The sequence below is a fragment of the Petromyzon marinus genome, chromosome 79 (genome assembly GCF_048934315.1).
Source record: "Petromyzon marinus isolate PM22_M1 ecotype Great Lakes invasive population chromosome 79, UKy_Petmar_22M1.pri1.0, whole genome shotgun sequence".
Classification (NCBI taxonomy): Eukaryota; Metazoa; Chordata; class Hyperoartia; order Petromyzontiformes; family Petromyzontidae; genus Petromyzon; species Petromyzon marinus.
In genome coordinates, this window is record NC_133745.1 from 19,046,186 (window position 1) to 19,072,842 (window position 26,657).

The 26,657-nt window shown below is 48.9% G+C and overlaps 1 protein-coding gene across 1 annotated transcript; it reads left to right on the forward strand.

Moving 5' to 3' along the window:
• The first annotated feature begins 18,829 nt into the window (after nucleotides 1-18,829).
• Nucleotides 18,830-23,940, forward strand: LOC142907509 (uncharacterized). Its single transcript, XM_076057094.1, has 3 exons — nucleotides 18,830-19,117; nucleotides 21,188-21,259; nucleotides 22,517-23,940. The coding sequence occupies exons 1-3, from the start codon at nucleotides 18,830-18,832 to the stop codon at nucleotides 22,988-22,990; spliced, it is 834 nt and encodes a 277-aa protein (XP_075913209.1). The 3' UTR covers nucleotides 22,991-23,940.
• Nucleotides 23,941-26,657: the final 2,717 nt, after the last annotated feature.

Here is a 26,657-nt window from a genome sequence, read left to right on the forward strand (position 1 = left end):
GAACTCCCCAGGAAGTATTTCTGTTTAACTGCCTTCCTATGGGGTTGCATTCGGCTCCAGCCATGTTCCAAAGGCTAATGTAAATGGTCTTGGCAGGTCTACAATGGGACTCATGCCTTATTCATCTCAACGACGTCATTGTGTCCGGGCACACTTTTGATGAGCATTTGCAGCAGTTGTATTCTATGTTCGTCAGGATAAGGTCAGCTAATCTCAAGTTTAAACCAAAGAAATGCCATTTATTACAAACCTCTGTGCAGTATTTGGGTCACATTGTCAGCGCTTCCGGAATAGCCAGGGATCCAGACTAAACGGCGTGCGTTTGTGATTGGTCAACTCTCAAATCAGTCGGTGGGTGAAGTTCGCAGTTTTATTGGGTTCGCGTCCTATTAATGACGGTTTATTCCTGAATTCGCGACGATTGCCAAACCGCTTAATGCTTTGACCGCTAAAAACCAAAGGTTTTGATGGGAGGAGGATGCATTCGCCGCACTTCATGATCACCTTGCTAATGCCAGTGATATCGGCATAGGCGATGTCTTGTCCCAGTTAAAGAGTGGCATTTAAAGGGTGGTCGCATATAGTAGTTGCGTCCTGTCTACTGCAGAGCAGCGCTATTGTTTAACCCGCAGGGGAGCTTTTGGCCATGGTATATTTTATACAGCAGTTTAGGCCATATCTTTATGGCAGGGCCTTTGTAGTTCGCCCAGACCACGCGGCCCCCCAGTACTCCTTGCGAGTCGACCAGCCTTCCGGCCAGCTTTCACGCTGGCTGGAAATACTGCAAGAGTACTCATTCAGGGTAGTTACTGAAAAGGTCTGCAATGCAGATGCACTGTCCCGCTTGCCGCCAGGTGAGCGATATGCGTGCTCACCAGGTGCTGCCTGATATAAACCACCTGTGGCTGGGTCGCCACAGGTTGTGGCGGAGTCTAGAGATGCATTACCAGCCGAGGGGGTTACCCTAGGGCAGGGGTCACCAAACTACGGGCCGCGGGTTGGATCCGGCCCGCGACGTCAGTCCATCAGGCCCGCCGACGGTTCTTGAATTTGGTTGATAAAACGTATGGAACACGAGACGTTGTGATACAATTTAAATTCAAATATTATGTTTAGAATACTAGGAGATCTCCACGCGTGCAGAGACCTCCAGACTGCTATGTACCTTAAATTTACTATTTTAAATTTATAATTATTGTATCTAGATTTTCTTGTTTAATGTTTGCTTATTTTGCGCCATCGCAAGTCCTTCCCCGGCTCGTGGTAGCTCCGCCTTCGCTCTGACGTTACCATGGTTTCCATGGCAACGTCATGGCAACACGTTACCATGGTTTTCATGGTAACACACACAAACACGCATCTTTCCCGCCCCCAGATTTTCCGGCTGTCAACACAGGTCCGACGCTCCAGAAATATTTACTTCTTTTTGCCTGTCATCCATTTTATAGGTATGTAACAAGGATTTCTTTGTTTGACAGTGATAGGTAAGTGAACTACAAGTGTGATTAGAGGTCATAAAGTAACATTCATAGAATAACAATGCCACAGAAGCCTCGTGTTATTACGAAAATATTATCCCCAGCTCAGAAAAATTCCCCAGTCAAGGTGTTAATCGAGCTGGTCTCTAGGCTGTTTATTTAGGCCCGCCCTATTTATATATTTAGTAAACCTTATTATGTGATATATTCTATTACCAAAGGTACCTATAAACTTGATATGTACCTTTGGTGAGCCGTAGCTTCACCAGTGACCCCTGAATCCTCTGCTTTTCTTGTGTTTCAATAAGAAACAATTCAATGTCTTTTTCATTTTCAGATCCCGTTTTCTTCACCCTTTATTATGGCTACTAAGAAAAGAAAAGTGGACGCCGAATGTCGCGTTTTCAATGAAGAATGGGGAGCAAAGTACTTCTTTGTGGAAACAAAGGACCAGAAAGATAGTTGCGTAATATGCAGCTAAATTGTTGCCGTTTTGAAAGAGTACAATCTTCAGCGTCATTATGAAACAAAACATCTATCAACATTTTGATTTAAAGCTTTCGTCACTGCAGTAATTCATATTCTTAGTTCTTTCGGTAAAGTCACGTTGAGTAGGGAGCTGCTGTGTGCAGATTCGCTGAGTGCGGAGCTGCTGTGTGTGGAGTCGCTGAGTGTGGAGCTGCTGTGTGCGGAGTCGCTGAGTGTGGAGCTGCTGTGTGCAAAGTCGCGGAGTGCGGAGCTGCTGTGTGAACAGTCGCTGAGTGTGGAGCTGCTGTGTGCAGAGTCGCTGAGAGCAGAGTTGCTGAGTGCAGGATAAGTGAGGTGCAGAGTAGATAAGAGCGGGGAGAAGTCAATTGTATGTGACCGTACAGATAGCTGTCGGAGTGCCTACAACTGGTGCGAGAACAGGTGAAATAAAGTGTAAGCAGGTGACTTGTTACAACGTGTCGGTGTGAGACATTTTGAAGACACTACACTTGTGTAATGTAGTAGATACATAGTAGTGTATAGGGTAGTAGTGTATCGTCCAGTGTACAGTCTACTGTATAGTAGTGTATTGTGTAGTATATAGTAGTGTGTATGCGTGTGTTTTGAACTTCTTTCCCACCGTACGTAGCCAATCGTGGTCTTCAGAGATGCGGTGGGCAGGGGGAAGGAAAAAAAACACAAACGCCTTGGCTGACACAAGGAGTTATAAAAATTCTGCGTCCGGATCTGGAGTAGTGCAACAAGAGATATATTATTGCTGTTGCATGTTACGAAATGTCACATTAAGGAGAAGTATTTTGTAACATAGGCATTGGAGTGGTACGTGCGTCAAAATACCTAAACGTGACATGCTGTAAATGTCAAAGGTCAGTTGTTTACTGTATGAATAATGCAGAATCTTGAAGATATTATTGACAATGTACGTTTACAAAAATGCATTTCGGCTACAATTGTAATGAATCCAACACGTTGGTTGTAGAAAAGGTGCAAGAAGATTGATCATCTTCTGCAGCGTGCGTTCATGTCAACTTCCACCATCAAAAGTGCCCCGGGACTTCCCCGATCCTCTCCTCCTCTCTTTCTATTTCCCGCTCTTTCTCTCTCATCTATCTCCATCCAATCACTTCTCTCCTCCCGTCCCTCGTCACAAACTCTTCTCATCGCCCATTTGCTGCGCGGACCTTCTGACCTCTCACCTGCCGCGTCAGGAGGTACGTCTGACGTCATTCGTCTCCCTCCACCAACAGCGAGTGAGCTTATTCATAGGTACGCTCTTTCAGCCTATAGGTAGCCATTGTTGCTCGTCAGCTTCGCGGTGCACATAATGCTCACGCATGTGTCTGACTTCCCCTCCGTTTGTGCAAGTAATTACTCTTTACAATGATCCATTGTTCTTCAGGGAGAATCGTGCTAAAGCAGCCATAAAGTCGAACGATTATCCAGACCATGAATGAGAACTCTGATGTCCAATTTCAGGTTGCGATGGAGCCTGAAGTTGTCAAGGAATCGGGCGCTACGTTATCGTCGAGGCGAGCAAACACTCCCCTGTCAGTACCTCCTGTGGCCACTAGTCCATTCACACTGCAGGCTGACTCCCCTGTCAATACCTCCCGTGGCCACTAGTCCACTCACACTGCAGGCTGACTCCCCTGTCATCACCCCCCTGTGGCCACTAGTCTACTCACACTGCAGGCTGACTCCCCTGTCATTACCTCCCTTGGCCACTAGTCCACTCACACTGCATGCTGACTCCCCTGTCATTACCTCTCATAGCCACTAGTCCACTCACACTGCAGGCTGACTCTCCTGTCATTACCTCCCATAGCCACTTGTCCATTCACACTGCAGGCTGACTCCCCTGTCATTACCTCCCATAGCCACTTGTCCACTCACACTGCAGGCTGACTCTCCTGTCATTACCTCCCATAGCCACTTGTCCACTCACACTGCAGGCTGACTCTCCTCTCATTACCTCCCGTGGCCACCAGTCCACTCACATTGCAGGCTGACTCCCCTCTCATCACCTCCCGTGGCCACCAGTCCTCTCACACCGCAGGCTGACTCCCCTCCATCACCTCCCATGCCCACCAGTCCACTCACACTGCATGCTGACTCCCCTCTCGTCACCTCCCGTGGCCACGAGTCCACTCACACTGCAGGCTGACTCACCTGTCATTACCTCCCGTGGCCACGATTCCACTCACACCGTCACTACACACGCATTGCTACTTTTACTTTGAGCACTTGCTCTATCCTCCTGCCACGTGCACAAACGCTCGTGCGTTAGCCTCTTCCATTCCGCACGGCTGCTGATGTCGATGCAGAGCGACAACGATCGCTGTGATGCCTCAATGAGTCGATGAGTCTCTGTGCATCGCTGTGACTCACTGGATCTCTATGCGTCTGACGATTCTCTATGAGTCTCTGTTAGTCTCTGTGAGTATGCACCTCTATGGGTCTCAGTGTATCTCAATGGGTATCTATGAGCTTCTGCGCGTATCTATGGGTCTGGATGTCAATGGGTGTATCTATGAGTCTCTGTTAGTCTCTGTGGGTATGGATCTCTATGAGTCTCTGTGTATCTCAATGGGTGTATTTATGAGTCTCTCCTTCTTCCTCCTCCGTACGGCTGCTGATGTCGACTAGGGCTGAACAATTTGGGGAAAATATCTCATTGCGATTTTTCTGACAGACATTGCGACTAAAATGTTCAAAGTCAAGCTTCAGTTCAATATTCATTGTGTAACAGATCTGAAACACGTGATGGAGCATCACCACATTATACCATCAAAATATGAACTGCTCTATATTTTCTAATGCAAGGAGGTGTGGGAAGCTGTAAGTCCCAGGCTACTTTGGGCTCGCCTTCCCATCAATCGGAGGCGAGGATTGGTGGTCGTGGTTACTTATGCCCCCACTGAAGACGAACATCCGTGGAGGGATGCAGGCAAAGCCGATGAGTCAGATACCTTTTATGTACCTCCTGTCACAGGTGCTGGCTAAAGTGGCCCCTTCGGGATAGAGTCATCTTGTTGGGTGACTTCAATGCCCGAGTTGGTCATGATGCTGGCACCTGGCCTGGAGTGATTGGAGGGCATGGGCCGGATCAGCTTAATAACAATGGTAGGAGGCTGCTAGATTTTTGTGCAGCCCATGGACTTGTAATTACCAACACGCTGTTCCGGCATCGGCGCATCCACACAACATCATGGATGCATGCCGAGTCCAAGCAAGAACATCTGCTGGACTACATAGTGACGGACCAGCGGATGCGAGCCCATGTCCTTGACACCAGGACCTACCGTGGAGCTGATCTGCCCTCTGACCATCGACTTGTCATCTGTAAGATGCGCCGCCCATTCTTCCGCTCCGGTGGTGGTTGTACACCCAGGACCCCTTTCCAACCAAAAGTGGCCTGGTCTCCGTTATCTGATGAAAGTTGCAAGCGAGAATTTCATCATCGCCTGCGGCTTGGGTTGGCATCGTCCCCCACTCCTCCTGATGTCGAGGGTAAATGGGCGAGGTTTAGAACTGTTACTCATGCGGCTGGAATGTCTGCTTTGGGTACGCGGTCAGGACCTCCCCAGAGACCCTGGCTGACAGAGGAGATGTTCAGGATGGTTGAGAAAAAGCGACAGGCCCACTGTCATCGGCTACAGAATCCCACATCAGAGATTGAGGAGGCTTACAGCAACCTTCGCTCGGAGGTTCGGAGAGCCGTGAGGCGCTGCAAGGATGGGTGGTGTTCGTGGGTTGCTGAGGAGATGGAGTCTGCCTCAGTGGCCCGCGATCACAAATCTCTATTTAACTCCATCAAAAAAGTAACTTGCAGCGCCACACCTATCACCATCATTAGGGGAAAAAACGGTGATCCAATCTCCGACCCCCAGGAATGAGTTTGCAGATTTGTTGAGCATTTCTGTGAGGTCCTGGGGGAGGTAAAATCCCTCAGCCAGGAAAACATCGTGGCACAAAGTGAGGATGACCCTTCTGAGGCTGCGGTGCCTCAAATATTGGAATAAGTCACCCCCTGTGAGTGGCTGGCTGAACTGCCATCTGTTGAGGAAGTACTGAGGGCGATCCGGAGTCTGAGACCAGGAAAGGCAGCGGGCAGAGATGATCTCCCAAATGATATGCTGAGGGAGGGTGGAGTTTGTGCACAGATTGCCCTATATGACATCATAACAACATTCTGGACCACTGGACGGGTTCCGCAGGATTGGAAGGATGCCCTGGTGGTCCCCCTCTTTAAGAAGGGGGACCGCACAGACTGTAACAACTGCAGGGGCATCTCACTCCTCAGTGTGCCGGGAAAGGTCCTGGCAAGAATTATTCAACATTGCCTTGCTAGGCACGCTGAGGAGAGGCTTGCGGAGTCCTAATGCGGTTTCAGGAAAGGGCGGTCCTGCACAGATGCCATATTTTCTGTCTGTCTGCTACAGCAGAGGTGTAGGGAATTCCAGCAAGACCTACATCTCTGCTTTATTGACCTAGTCAAGGCCTATGATACCATCAATAGGCCTAGGCTCTGGTCGTTCTTCGTGCTTTTGGAGTACCTGACCCTCTGCTCACGATCATTAAGGACCTTCATGATGGTGAGCGGGCCCGGGTAAAACTATGTGGCCGGGAGTCCGAGCCTTTCCCTGTACACCTTGGGGTGCGACAGGGATGTCTTCTGGCCCCCACATTATTTAACATCTATTTCGACCACGTAGTTCGTGAAGCCTTCAATAGCTGTACCGGGGGAATCTCCATATGGTACAAATATAATGGGAGGCTGATCGATGCACGGGTGCGGTCAAGGGATGGCTCCCTATTGGTCAACCACGTTATGTATGCTGATGATTTGGTAATAGCTGCTCATTCAGAGGTGGAGTTGGAGACGCTGCTGCTTAGACTGGAGTGTGCCACGAAGAGATTGGGGCCATACCATCAGCCCCACCAAAACTAAGCACCTGCCTGGGTATTTTGTACCATCGGACACTCCACCCCCACAACTCCCAATCGGTGATGGGGCAGTTGTGGAGAGAGTGGAGAGTTTCCCATACCTGGGAAGTGTGCTTATGACCGGCTCCAGTTTAACAGCAGAGGTCTCACTCCGAATCAGTCGAGCAGCAATATCTTTTCATCGGTTGCGTAACGCTGTGTGGAAGCTACCTGGTCTGTCGCTCCGCACTAAGCTTCAGGTCTTCTCGGCCACGGTCATTCCCTCCCTTCTCTATGCTGCGAAACGTGGACCCCCCTAATGGAACATCTTCGCCGGTTAGAAACATTTAGGCTGGCCTGCCTACGATCCATCCTGGGTTTAACCAGACTGGATTGTGTGAGGAGCTCACAAATCCTTGAAAGATCTGGTCAAGGTCCCATTGGTGAGCTCCTCCGGCGGGCAAGGCTGCGATGGCTGGGTCATGTAGCCCGCATGCCCAGCCACCGCATGCCAAAACAGCTTTTGTTCGGCGAGATCGAGGGGGCTAAATGGGCGCGGCACGGGCTAGAGAAGAGATGGAGTGATGTGCTACAGGAGGACGTGGAGCTGAGTGGACTTGCCGATGACTGGTACCAGCGGTGTCAAGATCGGCCTCTGTGTAGGAGGCTCGTGAAGGACGCTACTGGGCAGTTGGAGGCAGTTTGCCCTCCAGCAACAACGGAGGGCGGAGGAGCGACGCTCACAACAACGAGCGGAACGCCGGGTGGCTAAAGCACAGCAGGCTGGCACAGTAGGGGGCACAGGTGGTGCATCAGCCAGTCATCTCAGTCAGTCGACCCGTGGCACCTGGGTCTGCCCCGTGACCTCCTGCCAACGGGCGTTCGACACTCCACGTGGCCTCAAGGTGCACATGTCCTGGCACAAGCGTCGTGGTGACGTCACCGCCGCTTAGTGGCGAATGGCGGTTGTTGTTGTGTGTGTCCGTGTCCGTGTGTGTGTGTCCGTGTGTGTGTGTGTGATGCCGTAGTTATGTTTCATGGAATCCAATGGCCAATGTCCAGGTTGTCCTTCTTCCCTCCATTTCAATCTCCCTGCCGCCCCCCATCTCCCTCTCCCCATCTCCCTCCCTCCCGTTCCGTCGTCGCCGTCGTCGCTCTCCATCTCCACCTCGATCTCGGCGACGCGCGGCGTGGCTCCTCGCCCTCACCAGGAGGCCACGGCCGGCCCGGACCTCACGGTGGAGCCATCGTGCAAGATGCGGTCCTCCAAAGCATCGTCATCATCATCATCATCGTCGCAGTCTGTCTCCATGTCCTCTTCTTTGATGTAGAGGACATCATCACCTCCTCTTCCTCCATCATCATCTCCACAACCATCATCACCATCATCACCACCACCACGTCCATCGCTATCACCTCCTCCTCCTCCATCATCATCATCATCACCACTTCCTCCTTCATCTCCATCACCATCATCACCTCCTCCTCCATCACCTGCATCGCTCTGCGTGTCCTCTTCTTTGATCTGGATGTCGCCTCCGTGAGCTGGGAGAGATCGCAACCAATCGGAAGGTTTACGTTAAGACGGCAGGAGGAAGGAATCTGATGAGCTATGAAGCTCCTTGTTTGTCACAGATGGTCCAGTAGGGAGGCACGGGGGGGGGGAGGTTGCAACAACAACAACCACAACAATAACCACAACAACATTAACAAACACGATACTCACAAACACGATGGGAGCGCAAAGTCTAGGAAAGGTAAATCACAACAAATATGAACACAAATACAACTAAACTATATTTAGTGTGGAGTGTAGTGTATAGTATTGGTGTATAGTGCAGTGTATAGTATTGCGGTGCATAGTAGTGTAGTGTATAGTAGTGTAGTGTATAGTGTATAGTAGTGTAGTGTATAGTAGTGTGGTGTATAGTAGTGTAGTGTATAGTAGTGCAGTGTACAGTGAGGGAAAAAGTATTTGATACTCTGCTGATTTTGTACGTTTGCCCACTGACAAAGAAATGATCAGTCTATAATTTTAATGGTAGGTTTATTTGAACAGTGACAGACAGAATAACAACAACAAAATCCAAAAAAACGCATGTAAAAAATGTTATAACTTGATTTGCATTTTAATGAGGGAACTAAGTATTTAACCCCTCTGCAAAACATGACTTAGTACTTGGTGGCAAAACCCTTGTTGGCAATCACAGTGGTCAGACGTTTCTTGTAGTTGGCCACCAGGTTTGCACACATCTCAGGAGGGATTTTGTCCCACTCCTCTTTGCAGATCTTCTGCAAGTCATTTAAGGTTTCGAGGCTGACGTTTAGTAACTCGAACCTTCAGCTCCCTGCACAGATTTTCTATGGGATTAAGGTCTGGAGACTGGCTAGGCCACTCCAGGACCTTAATGTGCTTCTTCTTGAGCCACTCCTTTGTTGCCTTGGCCGTGACAAATACCCCTCACAATTTCGCACTGGCTGGTGTTCTGGGTAAAAACCTTAGTGATCACTCCTTCATTTTTGGGGTGAGATCATCAGCCAGACCCAAAGCCCCCCATAAAATTGTTGAGAAGCACTCTTTGAGGCACTTCAGCACACAGGCATTTACAAATGATGTGCTTCACTCAGATATTGATAAGGTCTGTTATATCCCCAACCTGACTACGGCTTGGGAGACTTTCAGGTATACGTTTCTCCAAATTCTTAACAAACATGCTCCGTTGGTTAGATTTAAAACTAAAGGCAACCGCCCACCATGGTATGATCCTTTGATTATAAAGCTCATGAAAACGAGGGACAAGGCTTGGGCATGTGCTCAGAAAAGTAATTTGGTAAATGACTGGCTAGAATACAGGATTTTAAGGAATAGATGCGTAAAAAAAATACGGCATGCAAAAAATGCCTACTTTTCCTCCACTCTCCTGGAATCACATGGAAATGCCAGGATTTTTTGCTAAACAATCAAATCTATCGTAAAGGCATCCAAAACAGACAATTTGCCCGTTGAGCTTAACCGAAATGGGGAATATTTTAAGATTCCCAAAAAATAGTTGACAATTTTAACCTTCATTTTTCTGAAGCTGGTAATCTTTTTGATAATGTATTTGGAGTCACCCCTGTTCCTGCAAATTCCTACACTCCTGTCCAAACATTAAACGAATTTAGTTTCCAACCAATCCACGAAAGTAATATTCTGAAACAACTGTCCTACCTCAAAGGGTCCTCCTCTACCGGAGCAAATAGTTTTCCCGTCTTTGCTCTACTAACTGTTGGTCACCTAATATACAAACATATAGCCCATATTTTCAACCTGTCCATCAAAGAAGCATCAGTTCCTCTAGAATGGAAACATTCCTATGTCCGTCCACTTCACAAAGGGGGCCCTAAAGATGATCCCAATAACTACCGACCTATCTCAATTTTGTCCCCATTGCTGAATTTTTTTAAAAAAATTATTGAACTACCAAATTAGCAGTTTCCTGTCCACCAACAATCTACTACATCTAAAACAATTTGCGTTCCGAAAAAAATTACAGCACCACATCTGCTGCATTAGACTCTTTGAATCAAATTTACAATAGCCTTCGTAATAAGCAGTACTCTGCCTGTCTTTCTCTTGACCTGTCCTAAGCTTTTGATACAGTATACCACAACACCCTTCTTACTAAACTAAGTTGACTCGGTTTTTCCGAGAACACAGTACAATGGTTAAAAAATTACCTCTTTTCTCGCACCCAAACTGTATTCACAGATGGTTGGAGGTCAAACAGTGTTAAGATAACAAAAGGGGTTCCACAGGGTTCCATCCTCGGCCCCCTCTTGTTCTCTCTTTATGTCAATGACTTGGGCACTGACCTGGATCATTCCAGGGTAAATCTTTTTGCAGATGACACGATACTGATTACTGCTGGTCGCTCTCCGGATGACGTGATTGCTAAGCTCCAGGGTGATTTAAAAAAACTACAACATCAGCTAGTTTCTCTTAAACTAGTCCTGAATACATCCAAAACTAAGGTGCTATGCTTCTCACCGGGACTAAAGCAGGAAGTTATTTTTCCCCAATTACATTCCTTGAATAATTGTCAAATAGAGAAAGTCAAGATCTATAACTATCTTGGGGTCAATCCTGGAGTCAAAACTTAATTTAAAAAATCACATTGATTATATTGGTGAAAAGACAAAAATAAAAATTGGTTTTCTGTATCGACACAAGCATTGCTTCCCCCAAATGTTCCGTTTGGAATTGATAAAAGCTACCATACTGCCTCTACTTGACTACTGTAACATCGTGTATAAATCAGCCCTAAGTACTGTACTGAAGAAGCTTGATTCCATCTATCACTCGGCCTTAAGATTTGCATTGAACTGCCCATATAGGACTCACCACTGTGATCTCTACATTGGGTCAAACTTAACATATCTTAATGTTCGACGGCTTGTGCACCAGATCTTATTTATTCACGATGTACTTACATATAAATCTGCAGACTACCTACTGGATCTCCTCTCTGTTTCAAAGAACAAATTTGACCTCAGGTCTTCGCTCATCTACCAGTTTCACATTCCCTATTGCCGTACAAAAACCGGAGGAAGGGCCTTTGCTATTGATGCCCCCAGGGTCTGGAATGCTATTGCCAATAAACTGCAACTTGAATCACTACCTATGAGATCTTCACTCAAAACTGCTCTAGAGGAATTGTACACCCCTAGCTGCCACTGCTATTCAGTGGCCTAAAATATGGCTCTCGGGTTTGGTGTTATTATTTATTTATGTAGTTTATTGTAAAAAAATCGGTCACAGTCCCTATGATCACTGTTACATTGCATTTATGGCTTTTATTTTGGTGATTTCGAAAACGTTTTTTTTGGTTTGGCCATGTTTTTGTTTATTGTAGTACGGAGTTAAACTGATGGCCTAAATCTTAGTTGTCTTGTGGTTGTTGTTGTTTGACTTGCATCCCACTGGGATTTTTGCACACAGCGTTGGTGTACGGTGCTATTTCAGGAATATTTTAATGTTTTTTTTCCTGGATTTTCTCTTTGCACAGTCACAAAGTCACTTTAAGATGTTTTCTTGTTCGTGTTTTTGTTTTTTGTTTGTTGCGGTTGCACCCGATTCAAGAACCGAATGGCTCACAGGGCTATTCCAAATAAATGGAACTACGGACTGTGTGAGTGACTGTGCGAGTGACTATGAGTGACTATGAGTGACTGTATCAGTGGCTGTGTGAGTGACTGTGTGAGTGACTGAGTGAATCTGAGTGACTCTGAGTGATTGACCATGTGAGTGACTATGAATGACTGTGAGTGACAATGAGTGACTATGAGTGACTCTGAGTGACTATGAGTGACTGTGAGTGACTCTGAGTAACTGTGAGTGACTGTGTGAGTGACTGTAAGTGACTATGAGTGACTATGAGTGACTGTGTGAGTGACTGTGAGTGACTCTGTGTGACTGTGTGAGTGACTGTGAGTGACTGTAATTGACTGTGTGAGTGACTGTGAGTGACTCTGAGTGACTCTGAGTGACGGTAATTGAGTGTTTGAGTGACTGTGAGTGACTGTGAGTGACTGAGTGACTGTGTGAATGACTGTGAGTGACTGTGAGTGACTATGAGTGACTGTAATTGACTATGAGTGACTATGAGTGACGATGAGTGACTGTAATTGACTGTGAGTGACTGTGAGTGACTCTGTCATTGACTGTGAGTGACCGTGAGTGACTCTGAGTGACTGTGTGAGTGACTATGTGAGTGCTGTGTGAGTGACTGTGAGTGACTGTGAGTGACTATGAGTGACTGTGTGAGTGACAATGAGTGACTGTGTGAGTGACTGTGTAATTGACTGTGTGAGTGACTGTGTGAGTGACTCTGAGTGACTATGAATGACTGTGCGAGTGACTGTGTGAGTGACTCTGAATGACTATGAGTGACTGTTTGAGTGACTGAGTGACTGTGAGTGACTGTGTATGACTGTGTGAGTGACTGTGTAACTGTGTGAGTGACTGTGAGTGACTGTGAGTAACTGTGTGAGTGACTGTGAGTAACTGTGTGAGTGACTATGAGTGACTATGAGTGACTGTGTGAGTGACTGAGTGACTGTGAGTGACTGTGTATGACTGTGTGAGTGACTGTGTAACTGTGTGAGTGACTGTGAGTGACTGTGAGTGACTGTGTGAGTGACTATGAGTGACTATGAGTGACTGTGAGTGACTATGAGTGACTGTGTGAGTGACTATGAGTGACTGTGAATAACTGTGTGAGTGACTGTGAGTGACTGTGTAACTGTTTGAGTGACTATGAGTGACTATGAGTGACTGTGAGTGACTGTGTGAGTGACTGAGTGACTCTGAGTTAGTCGACTTCGCCCCTCCCCCCTCGCCCCTCGGCTAAGCCCAACCCCCTCCATGACGTCACCTCCCTTGCCCCGCCCCTCCAAGTGGGCGGGGCCAGCCGCGGTCACGTGGCCGACTTCCGCTCGCGTGACGTCATTCGATGTCACGCGACGCGCCACGTGACAGGTGTCGAGAGCGAGTGGTGGAAGCGCAGAGAAGCGGCAGAGGAGTTTGTGGTGGTGAGATTCTCGTCTCTTAGACTTGAGCCTTTGGTGGCCTGTGGGGGACTTCATTATTATTATTCTTCGCCTCTTTCGGGAGAAAAGTCACTTAGGTAGGAATTTTTATCTCTAATAAAATAAATGAAATGAAAATTTTGAAATTTAATTTTAATTTTGTTTAAATACAAACTAAAATTTTTTGAAAATTAAAGCAACAGAAGCGGCCTTCATCAGGGTCGTGTGTTTTGCTTTTACTTTAAATTTATTTTAATTTATTTATCAAAATTTTATTATATAACTTTTTTTAAATTCTTTTTTTTTATTTCAACTTTATTCTGTAACTTTTATTTTTTTTTATTTTATACTATAACTTGTATTTTAATTTTAAATTTCAATTAAATTTTATTCTTTTTAGTTTGTAATTTAAATTAGATTATATTACTTTTATTGATATTTTTAATGTTAGTACTTTCATTTTTATTTTTTATTTCATTTTATTTTTTATTTTTGTCTACGTGACTTTACCGAAAGAACCAAGAATGTTTCTCTTCCTTGTTTTGGGGGTGGTGTGTGGGGGGAGCGGTCCATCTCACTCGCACACCCACTCACCCACTCGCTCACTCACCCACTCACTCACTCACCCACACACCCACTCACCCACTCGCTCACTCACCCACTCACCCACTCACTCACTCACTCACCCACTCACTCACTCACCCACTCACTCACCTACTCACTCACTCCCCCACTCACTCACCCACCCACTCACTCACTCACCCACCCACTCACTCACCCACTCACCCACCCGCTCACCCACCCACTCACCCACCCACTCACTCACCCACTCATTCACCCACTCGCTCACCATCTCCCTCACCCTCTCTTTCCCCCACTAAATCACCCAATGACCACCCACCTCCTCACTCACGCACTCACTAATCACTCACCCACCTACCATCTCATTATCCATCTCACCCACTCACCAACCATCTCAATCACCCATTCACTCACCCAAAATCTCATTCATCCACCCACCATCTGACTCACCCACTCACCCACCATCTCACTAACCATCTCACTCACCTACTCACCCACTCACCCACCATCTCACTAACCACCTCACTCACCCACTCACCCACCATCTCACTAACCACCTCACTCACCCACACACTCACTCACCCGCTCACTCACCACCATCTCACTCACCCACTAACTCCCTCACTCATCCATGCACTCACTCACACACCTACCTCCTCACTCACCCTCTCACTCACCCACTCAACATCTCACGCACAATCTCACTCACTCACCCACTAACTCACCCACCATCTCACTCACCCATATACTCACCCACCGACTCACACACGCACCCGCTCACTCACATTCTCCCCTACTCTTACTCACCCACCCACTCACCATCTCACCATCTCACCCACCCACTGTAGCCTTAACAAACTGTTGGGGCAAGTGGTGTTAGACAGTAACTATGAAGGCCGGCACGGCACACGCGTGGGTGTCTGGGCAGCACCACTTGTGGACACTATCCTCAACCCCATTGGCGATGGTTTACACACCGCACCAGGTTCTCATTTGAGGCCGAGTTGACCTAAAGGAGGCCCGGGACCGATTCAGATAGTCGTCACTGGCGGTGTTTGGCCGTGAGCGGGAATCAAACTTGGGTCACCGGCTCCTCCGTAGTGCAGCATCAGCCCCAGCCGCTACCCCGCCACTCCCCCCTCCCACGCGGTGACGCACAGCCACGCGCTAATGGCTGTTCCACGTCTGCCCTCAGATTCCCGGATCGGTTTCGAGATGGAGGCAGGAGGAGGAGGAGCTTCTCGCCCAAGAACCTACGGCTTGATCGGAGACTCGAAGGTAAACAAACTCCCAGCGTCCAGCAATGCCATTGGGCCAAACATCCACCGTGCGAGATCCTCGTTCAATGCATTCCATTCCATTCCGTGGGTGTGTGAATCTGTGTGTGTGTCTGTGTGTCTCTGTGGGTGTGTGAGTCGCGTGGAAATCTGCACGTCCTGCGCCCCCCATTTCTGTAGAGCTTGAGCGAGTGACGTTCGCACGTGCTGTCCCCCTGTCTTGCAGGGCGTGAGTGTGTACAGCGTGGAGTGTTCGCGTTCCCCTCCTGCTCAGCGTCCTCCCAAGTTTCCGGTAGGAACGATCCCACGGAATCGCGTTCGTCGTCGCGAGCAGTTTGGGCCACAGCGAGGCCAGGAAACCGGAAGGAGGCGGCCGGCTTTTCTCGAACCGGCAATGGTCGTAGCGCTGCCCCATCAGCCCGCTGCCCTCACTTGGGGGGCGGGGGGCGGGGGGGGTGCCTCACGATGTGGCCGAGCCGCGCGTGAATGTCGCGACCGCGCCGTGCGGGAATTCCACCGCAGACTTGGGGTGACACCGCGAACGATTCACCCCGCGTGCGGCAATGAAACAGATGAGATGAGCCATCGCGTGCGGCCAGGACACCTCCGGGCAAGAGGTCATGTGGCTCGGTTGGCTTTTACCCGATGAAGGAAGAAACTTGTAAAATAAAAGCAGCGATAGCGTGAGCGGTGGTGCAGCAGTCAGCGGGCTGCGCTTCGAACCCGGCGATTCGACTTTTGGTTCCTGCTCAATGACAAATATCAGCAGCGGACGCCTGAACCGATCCTAGGCCGACTTAGCCTCAAATCGTCGGCACTTGGCAAACAAAAAGGTGGCCTGGGCAGCTTTTGTGTAGGCCACCTACCACCCCCCATCGTGGTGCCGTGCCGGCGGCCTTCATAGGTGCCTCTCACATACCTGGTCAACCCGCACGGTTTACCCCGTTCTCCTGTACGGGGAAATTGAGTTTGCAGGTCCATACGGCGTTACAGCCGTTTCAATACGGGCAAAAATTCAGTGTACATTTGTGTTGCTCACCTGTGATGGGACTTTGTAGGATGAACGTTGAGATTTATAAGGGGAGCACGGTGTGACCAATAAGGTCTGAATGGGACTGTACTAAGGGAGGGCACTGATAAGGGGTTGACAGGTATGTAGGAGTGCAGTGTATAGTGTAGTGTATAGTGTAGAGTATCGTATAGTGTAGAGTATAGTCTAGAGTATAGTGCTGTGTATAAGGTCTGAATTGGACTGTACTAAGGTAGGACACTGATAAGGGGTTTACAGGTGTGTAATAGTGTAGTGTATAGTGTAGTGTAGAGTGTAGAGTGTAGTGTATCGTATAGTGTAGAGTATAGTGTAGTGTATAGTGTTGTGTATGAGGTCTGAATTGGTCTGTAATATGGTAGGACACTGATAAGGGGTTGACAGGTATGTAATAGTGTAGTGTATAGTGTAGAGTGTAGAGTAGAGTGTAGAGTCTCGTACAGCGTAGAGTATAGTGTATAGTATAGTGCTGTGTATGAGGTCTGAATTGGTCTGTAATATGATAGGACACTGATAAGGGGTTGGCAGGTAATAGTGCAGTGTATAGTGTAGAATATAGTGTAGAGTATAGTGTAGCGTATAGTGTAGAGTATAGTGTATAGTATAGTGCTGTGTATGAGGTCTGAATTGGTCTGTAATATGGTAGGACACTGATAAGGGGTTGACAGGTATGTAATAGTGTAGTGTATAGTGTAGTGTATAGTAGTGTAGTGTATAGTGTAGAGTATAGTGTAGAATGTAGTGTAGAGTATTGTATAGTGTAGAGTATAGTGTAGAGTGTAGTGTATAGTGTAGTGTATAGTGTAGTGTAGAGTATAGTGTATAGTGTAGTGTATAGTGTATAGTATGCACTCACCAACAGCGCTGGCTCCAACAGCCTGTTAATGCTCTACGGGGGGGGGGGGGGGCATCTTTGCCTTTGTCCACTCAGATGCAAATCTCCCCCGTCGCCTGCAAGAGCATTGTGACGCACGTGAGGAGGATCAGGGAGGGGGTCCTAACCAAGGCCACCAGCAACAGCAGCGCCTGTCCAGGCGACCGTGGCGGCCCCTTCAGGGTCTCGGCGCGGCCACCACCGCCACCACCACCACCGCCACCACCGCCACCGCCACCACCACCGCCGCGACCACAACTACGGCCGCGGCCTGCTAAAAGAGCGAAACTGGCGGTGGCGACTGAGGAGAGAGGATCGGGGCTCACGGCGAAGCTCGCCAACATCTCGGCATCCGTTAAGGCGGCGGCGCCGGTGAGTTGTGTTTGGGCCTCGTGGCTCGCGCTCAGGTTCGGGTCGCCGCGCCAGGGGTGATGGCTGCAGACGATTCTCTACCAAGGGAGAGGCTGTGCTGACGATCGTCTTTCTATTTTTCAGTTCCATTTATTTGGTTGTGCGCCTGTAAGCCGTTCGGCTCTCGAATCGTGTTGCAACCGCAACAAACAGAAACACGAACAAGAAATGCGTCGTAAAGTGACGACGCGCAAACAGAAAAATCCAGGAAAAAACAGCAAAGTCTTCCAGAAAAAGCACCGTGCATCAACGCTGTGTGCAGCAATCCCAGCGCGACGCGAGTCAGACAATAACAAACCACAAGACAATTCACGTTAAAGTTATCGGTCTAACCCTTTACTACGACAACAAAAATACGGCTAAGCCAAAAACGTTTTCGAAATCACGGAAATAAAGCTATTAAAGCAATGTAACAGTGATCATCGTTGCCCGGGTGGGCATAACTGCCCGGGGGAATCTTCACGAGTGCAATGGTGCGCGAGTGTGCTCGATTGTGCCAGGAGTTGCTGCGGTAGCGCACGGTGCGTACGCATGCGGGATGTTTGTAGAAACACAGACAGATGGTTCTGTGGAATCTCTGCAAGACGAGACTGAGTGGCGTGGGAACCAATCCGGTGATTGGAGGTGTCCGGCACATGGCGAATATTTAAATAATGCAAAGTTACTACTTTTGAAATTATATTATTCCCCATTCATCTGCTTCAGTGTCATCTGTTCGAGGACCTTTCTCCTGCAGGCTCCTCCTCCGGTTCTGCACACCTCCACCTTTAGAGACACGCGTTGAGATCGCTGGGCTGCGGCTATGAATGATTCCCACGTGTGGTGATGGCAAAGCCACTGCGGCGAGCTGTCACGTGCGCCCAGGTCGCCTCTGAACATGAGCCGATAGCTCATTCGGGGCTTTACCTGGTAAATAATAAATTCCGGTGAGTGGTAGTAACGGTATGGGCGGTTGGTCCGCTGCCCTATGAAATCGGCGACCCGAGTTCGATATCAGCGGCGGATATCCGGCGTGTTCCTGAGACTCGGTCGCAATGACTACCTGGTGCGGTGCATCATCATGGCCACTAGGAGGCGGTGCTGCAAACTCCGCCCGCTTGTGCGGTGCGGAGCTTTGCCGGTGTTCATCGGTGCTCCTCCCTAACTTCACTTGCCCCAACAGTCCGCTAATGCTATGCGGGGGATTGTTGCCTTCCCGCGCGCACAGATGCCAATCGGTCCCGCTGTGAGCAAGAGCGCCCTGCACGCGAGGAGGATCTGCAGCAGCAGTGGCGGCAACAGCAGCAAGGACGGCATCAGCCCGCCCGACCGCGACACCATTGGGATGACGGTGCGGCGACTACGACCACCCCCCGCTGACAAAGCGACGGTGGCCGTGGGGATTCCGGGGAGGGAAGTGAGGCGCACGGCCGAGACTACCGACAGGCGATCATCGTTCTGCTCGGCTTCCACCAAGATCTCGGTACTGGTGACCTGTGTGTTAACCTCACGGCTCGTGTTTACGTTGGGGACTGCACTAGAGGAAGGCGACTGGACATGAATTAAACTATTGGACATCTGTAAAACTTCGATTTAAAGCTTTCGTGACTGCAATGATTCATCTTCTTTGGTTCTTTCGGTAAAGTCACGTAGAATGAGAATAAAATAATAAATTGATAAAATAAAATAACAATAATATTCTCACGACGTTTCGGCCACAACACAAGCGGCCTTCATCAGGTGAAGGGAGCGAGACTGTCTGGTAGGACAGCGCTGGAGTGGAAAAAAATCCACTCCAGCGCTGTCCTACCAGACAGTCTCGCTCCCTTCACCTGATGAAGGCCGCTTGTGTTGTGGCCGAAACGTCGTGAGAATATTATTGTTATTTTATTTTATCAATTTATTATTTTATTCTCATTCTACGTGACTTTACCGAAAGAACCAAAGAAGATCTGTAAAACTATTGGGCATCTGTAAAACTATTGGGCATCTGTAAAACTAATGGGCATCTGTAAAACTATTGGGCATCAGTAAAACTATTGGGCATCTGTAAAACTATTGGGCATCTTTTGATTTAAAACTTTCGTGACTGCAGTAATTGATATTCTTAGCTCTTTTGGTAAAGTCACGTTGAAGGGAAACAATAAAATAATAAAATATATAATATATATAATCTCTGAAACTATTGGACATCTCTGAAACTATTGGATATCTGTAAAACTGTTGGACATCTCCGAAACTATTGGACATCTGTAAAACTATTGGACATCTCTGAAACTATTGGGCATCTCTGAAACTATTGGGCATCTGTGAAACTATTGGACATCTCTGAAACTATTGGATATCTCTGAAACTATTGGACACCTGTTATAATGATTTTACATCTGTGAAAAAGAGCTTCATAGCTCATCGGATTCCTCCAGTATATATAAAGATTCTGATTCTGGCTGCAGTGCCACGGTGCACAGCGATGATTCTACCACAGGCCGTGCTGACGAATGTGGCCTTGGGATAGCTTCCGGTCGAACTTTCATTGGTAAAGATTCACACGAGATTGCACAACAGATCGTCAAATAACTACTTGGTCTGGTTTGGAAACGTCGCTACTGGTGTGGCAAAGACTGCCGGGTGTATTGCTGGCCAATCGTTTGAAAGACATCCCAATAGGTTGGTAGTGAGTCCAACTGAATCGCAGACGTTGTCTTGGGAGCAACACTATTCAATAAATTAACATAACAAAACACCACCTACACTTGCGTGTTGAATGCTCATCTGGCCACGCCACGACAGAACTGGACAAGGTTCCCTATCCCTGGCCCGGACCGCGAGCCGGGTCCCGGATCGCGTGGCTAGAGGCTTCGTTTACCCGACCGTGGATCTTCATCACCAGCAACACGAAGAACCCCCGAGCCCCTTCATGGGGCCCCCGTTACATCGGCCTGGGGCTGGGCCTGTCTCCGCCCCTCGCCCCGGCCACCTTCTAGATCTCTCCGGCTCTTTCCCAAAGGCTCCCCGTGAGCTCCTTTAGACCACGTGACCGCCCAGCGGCCCCCAGTCCACCAGTGGCCACCCACCAATATAATCCGGTCACGTGTCGGCAGGTCAACTGGCGTATCGTGCCCCAACGTAACCCTGGCTGGCCGACGCTCGCTCTGGCTCCCTCACCGGGAGCCCGCAGCGCACGCCGCTCGCGGTGCCCCCGCTGCTGACCGGCGCTCAACCCAGGCCCCGCTAGGGCCGGTGGTACTACGATCAGTAAGCGGGCTGCACATGATGCCAACACGTTATCCGCCGTGGCTTCGTAAGCCTGCAACCACGCAGTGACAATCACAGTCACCGCAGATTCGCAGATAGTTTCACAGATGTCCAGGTAGTTTCACAGATTTAACACGTAGGCTTTCGTGACCAACATCGTCCACAATATAGCTTTTTTTTTTATGCGCACGCTGTGCCAGCCTTCATGGATGCTGCTACTCACCAACAGTGCAAGCACCGGCAGCCATGCTAACTCTATACGGGGGGGGGGGGGGGGGATATTTGTCTTTATCCACAGACGCCAAAGCCTCCTGCTGTCAGCAAGAGCATCTCGGATGTCAGGAGCAGGATGAGGGAGCCAGTTGAAAGGGTAAAACCTATTCCTATATCTTGTTACTGGCAAAGGAGGTCTCATAATGTAAATGCTCACCCCGAGCCCTCAATACTCTGATAGTGCGCTGTTTTTGAGTTGTACGCCTTTTGGCGTCTTCTGGTCCAACACCAATGGAGACTAGGCTCTAAGAAAAGCCGTCTCGGGTGTGGACCAATCAAATAAAAGAACAGTGCATATTATTATCAGAGTTGTCTTTTTTTGTTTGCATTTTGACTGCTTGTGTTGTGGTTATTACAAACATGATGCCTTGAATAAAGGTGTCAGTTTTTGTGTCAGTTAAAAGGGTAAAACCTATTCCTATATCTTGTTGCTGGCAAAGGAGGTCTCATAATGTAAATGCTCACCCCGAGGCCTCAATACTCTGATAGTGTGCTGCTTTTGAGTTGTACGCCTTTTGGCGTCTTCTGGTCCAACACCAGTGGAGACTGGGCTCTAAGAAAAGCCATCTCGGGTGTGGACCAATCAAATTCTAGGACAGTGCATATTATTATTATTATCATAGTTGACTTTTTTTCGTTTGCATTTTTACTGCTTGTGTTGTGGTTATTGCAAAAATGATTCCTTGAATAAAGGTGTCAGTTTATGTGCCAGTCAAAAGGGTAAAACCTATTCCTATACTGAGACATCTGTGAAACTACTGTGACATCTGTGAAACTACTGGGACATCTGTGAAACTACTGTGACATCTGTGAAACTACTGGGACATCTGTGAAACTACTGGGACATCTGTGAAACTACTGGGCCATCTCTAAAACTAGTGGGACATCTGTGAAACTATTGGGACATCTGTGAAACTATTGGGACATCTGTAAAACTACTGGGACATCTGTAAAACTACTGGGACATCTGTGAAACTATTGGGACATCTGTGAAACTAATGGGACATCTGTGAAACTACTGGGACAACTGTGAAACTATTGGGACGTCTGTGAAACGATTGTGACTTCTGTGAAACTAGTGGGACATCTGTAAAACTACTGGGACATCTGTGAAACTACTGGGACATCTGTGAAACTACTGGAACATCTGTGAAACGATTGTGACGTCTGTGAAACTACTGAGACATCTGTGAAACTAGTGGGACGTCTGTGAAACTACTGGGGCGTCTGTGAAAATTACTGGACCCCTGTGCCGGCCTTCACGGGTGCTCTTACTCGCGAACTGCGCTCGCACCCACGGCCATGTTAACGCTAAACGTGAGGGGGGCGGGGTGATCGTCGTCTTCGTTCACAGACGCGGAGGCCTCCCGGCAGGCGCAAGAGCGTCGCGAACGTCCGGAGCCGGAACAGGGAGCGAGCGGCGACAACAACGGCCACCGGCGTCGGCGGCGTCGGCACCGCCGGGGCCACGGCGCGCTCACCGCCACGGGGCCACCGGCGGTGGGCCGCGATCCGCCGGTGGCCGAAGGTGCGCGGGCCCAGGGAGGCTGCGGGGCCGGAGGAGCCTTCCACCGGCACGGCGGACGCCGCCGTCCGCGTGCTGCGCTCCATCGGGGCGACGCGCCGCGAGGTGGCGGAGGGGGAGGAGCCTCCCATGGGCCTGACGGACGCCGTCGTCCGCGTGCTGCGCTCCATCGTGGCGAAGCGGCGCGCTGGGAGGGGCCTTCAGTTTCACCGCCTGGGAACGGGCGGCGCCTCCACCGCCTCCGCCGCCTCCGCTGCCACCGGACTGAATGCTGAGGCTCTCGGACGACGCCGCCGCTCGTGACGGTGTCGCTCGGACAGCGTGGAGGGGGGGGAGTGGGAGGGGGCGTTGCTCGAACCGGTCATCGGCACGATGAACGTGGCCGGTGTACGTTTGGGGCGACGCGTGTCGCCGTCGTCGCCGCTGCTGTGAGCGGCGTGTTGTAAATAATAAAGTGTCAAATATATTTAATCTTCGGTTCTTTCGGCGGTAAAGCCGCGTCAAAAGAAAGCAAATGAAGTGATAGAAGCCGACGTTTCGATTGCACCACAAGCAGTCGTCATCAGGTCGAGCTAAATTTGAGAGACAAAATACAGACACGGCGACACAGACACGTGTCTATGTTGTGTGTCTCTGTCTGTGTCTCTGTGTTGTCTCTCTCTGCTCGTGTGTCTGTGTGTCTATGTTGTGTGTCTGTGTTGTCTGTGTGTCTATGTTGTGTGTCTCTGTGTCTCTGTGTTGTCTCTCTCTGCTTGTGTGTATGTGTGTCTATGTTGTGTGTCTGTGTTGTCTCTGTGTGTCTATGTTGTGTGTCTCTCTCTGTGTGTCTCTGTGTTGTCTCTCTGCTTATGTGTCTCTCTGTCTCTGTGTTGTCTCTGTGTGGCTATGTTGTGTGTCCGTCTGTGTGTCTTTGTGTTGTCTCTCTGCTTGTGTCTCTCTGTATGTCTCTGTGTTGTCTCTGTGTGTCTGTTGTCTCTCTCTCTGCTTGTGTGTCTCTCTGTGTCTCCGTGTTGTCTCTGTGTGTCTATGTTGTCTCTCTCTCTGCTTGTGTCTCTCTGTATGTCTCTGTGTTGTCTCTGTGTGTCTGTTGTCTCTCTCTCTGCTTGTGTGTCTCTCTGTGTCTCCGTGTATGTTTTTTGTCTCTCTCTCAAATTTAGTCCTACCTGCTGACGATTGCTTGTGTTGCAATCGAAACGTCGTTTTCTATTCTTTACTTTACTTTCTTTTTACGTTACTTTACCGAAAGAACAAAAGAGTATGTACATAAAGTGTTAAATAAATTTACGTGAAACTTTCAAAAAACAACAAAAATTATCCGCGCGGTTTTCTTGTTATTTAAATCTTCGCTTACCTTGACGCCTGCTACGAATTGCTTGCTTGTTGGGTGGGGGCGTAATGAGTCCCCACTCTTGCAACACAACAACAACAACACAACAACAACAAAACAACAACACAACAACAACAACACAACAACAACAACACAACAACAACAACAACAACAAAACAACAACACAACAACAACAACACAACAACAACACAACAACAACACAACAACAACAACACAACAACACAACAACAACAAAACAACAACAAAGATCCCCTTTGTAGCCTTGAAACAAACTGTTTGGGGGCAAGCGCTGTTAGCGGCCACCCTGGCACACGAGGGGGTGGGTGGCCAGCAACCACGCCTGGCACAGATGTCCCATTAGCATGCCTGTCAAACCCGCACGCTTTACCCGTGTAATGCGTTCTGGAGACACTTGTAGAGGCGACTCCTTTATTAGAACGCACCACGTCAACACCCCGTACACAGCCTAGGCCAGACGTGGGCAAAGTAGGGCCCCCCGGGGCCAGATACGGCCCGTTGGGCTTTTTAATCTGGCCTGCCGAACTTGTCAAAATATTAAATTCTTGGTTCTTTCGGTAAAGTCACCACGTAGAAGGGAAACAATAAAATAATGAAAATATTAAACGATAAAATTCTCACGACGTTTCGACTGCAACGCAAGAAGCAATCCTCATCAGGTGTGAAAACCACAACAAAATTTGTCCAAATATTATAACATAACATTTTACCTTTCTCCTGTAATGCCCCCATTTCCCCATTAGACGGCGCACTTTGACCGGGAGTTACGACATGTTTTTGTATTCATGTTCGTGCAATTTGTTAAATTACCTTGCAAATAAATGCTTTGCTACTTGTTGAAGGCCAAATCCTTTCATGTAATGATTTTTACGCGTCATTTATGTTAGTTCACACACTCAATCCATTTGTTCCTGGCCCGGCCCCTCTGTCAAATTTTAGGACCCATTGTGGCCCGCGAGTCAAAACAATTTGCCCGCCCCTGGCCCGGGCACACAGCCTACCCCTGGCGGGCCGTGACACTGGCTACGCTGTCGGTGCCTCCGGCTATAACAACCCTAGGGGAGGCTGCCCTGACAAGACCCAGCCAAGGTGCGGGTCTAGACCTCTGGCTTCCTCGGCCCCGCCGCCCTTACAAGGGCAGCGGGGCCGGGAGTCCCAGAGTCCCACTACCGGCCCGCACAGCGCTCACGCCCTTATAAGGGCAGTGGGGCGAGGCGGTCCCAGAGTCCCACCACCGGCCCGCACAGCATCCACGCCCTTACAAGGGCGCGGGGCCGGGAGTCCCAGAGTCCCACCCCCGGCCCGCACAGCGCTCACGCCCTTATAAGGGCAGCGGGGCGAGGGGGTCCAGGGTCGTAAGCTGGCTGGGTCCTCGTTTTTCGGCTGCGACTGGCCCAGATCGGCTGGGGAGGTCCCCTTTTATACCCCTCGCCCCTTCGAGGGGTGGGGCTGCGGGGGATCCTGAGTCCCCAGCAGCCCCTCCCCTCTTGGGCTGGCACTGCAGCCCCTCCCCTGGCGGCACGAGGCACCCCTACAGGTGGGCCCTGTCTGCCACTGCCGGTAAGTGTGGCCCATCTACAGCACTACACGCGAATGTTCTCGCGCAGGGTCATTGAGTAAACAAAATCCTCTTTTCGTCCATTTGTGTTTCTCCCCACGTGATGGTACTTTTGTAGGATGAACGTTGATATTTATAAGGGGTGCACGGGGTGACCGATACGGTCTGAATTGGTCTGTGATAAGGTGGGCCACTGACAAGGGATTGGCATGTATCTGGTGGTGTGGTGTTGAGTATAGCGGCGTGTATAGTGGAGTGTTTAGTGTAGTTTAGACTTAAAACTTTCGTGACTGCAGGAATTCAAAGTATTGGTCCTTTCGGTAATGTCACGTAAATAGAAAACGAAAAGAAAATCAAAAGATGAAAGTTAAATATAAAAAAACAATAAGATAATAAAATTAATAAAATAAAAATAACAAATTGAAAATCGCAACACAAGTGGTCTTCATCAAGTGGAGAAAAAGTAATTTTTTTGTATTTCTCTGTAAATTTAATTTAATTTTTTATTTTCTATCTACGTGACTTTGCCGAAAGAAACAAGATGATGTGAATTCCGGCAGTCACGAAGGTTTGAAGTCGAAATGTTTTACGTAGCTACTTTTGCTACTTAGGATAATGTAATCCCGTTCTTTCGGTAAAGTCAGAAGTCTGCCCGGTGCCTTTCCTGGTCTCAGACTTTGGATCGCCTTCAGTACTTCTTCAACGGATGGCGCCTCAGCCAGCCACTCACAGGGGGTGACTTCCTCCTCCAATATCTGAGGCACCGCAGCCTCAGTAGGGTCATCCCCACTTTGTCCCATGATGTTTTCCAGGCTGAGGGATTCCCCTTTCCCCAGGACCTCACAGAAATCTGCAAACCTGTTCCTGGGGGTCGGAGATTGGATCACCGTTCTTTCCATTAATGATGGTAATAGGTGTGGCGCTGCAGGTTATTTTTTTGATGGAGTTAAATAGGGATTTGTGATTGCGGGCCATTGATGCAGACTCCATCTCCTCAGCAACCAGCGACCACCACCCATCCTTGCAGCGCCTCACGGCTCTCCGAA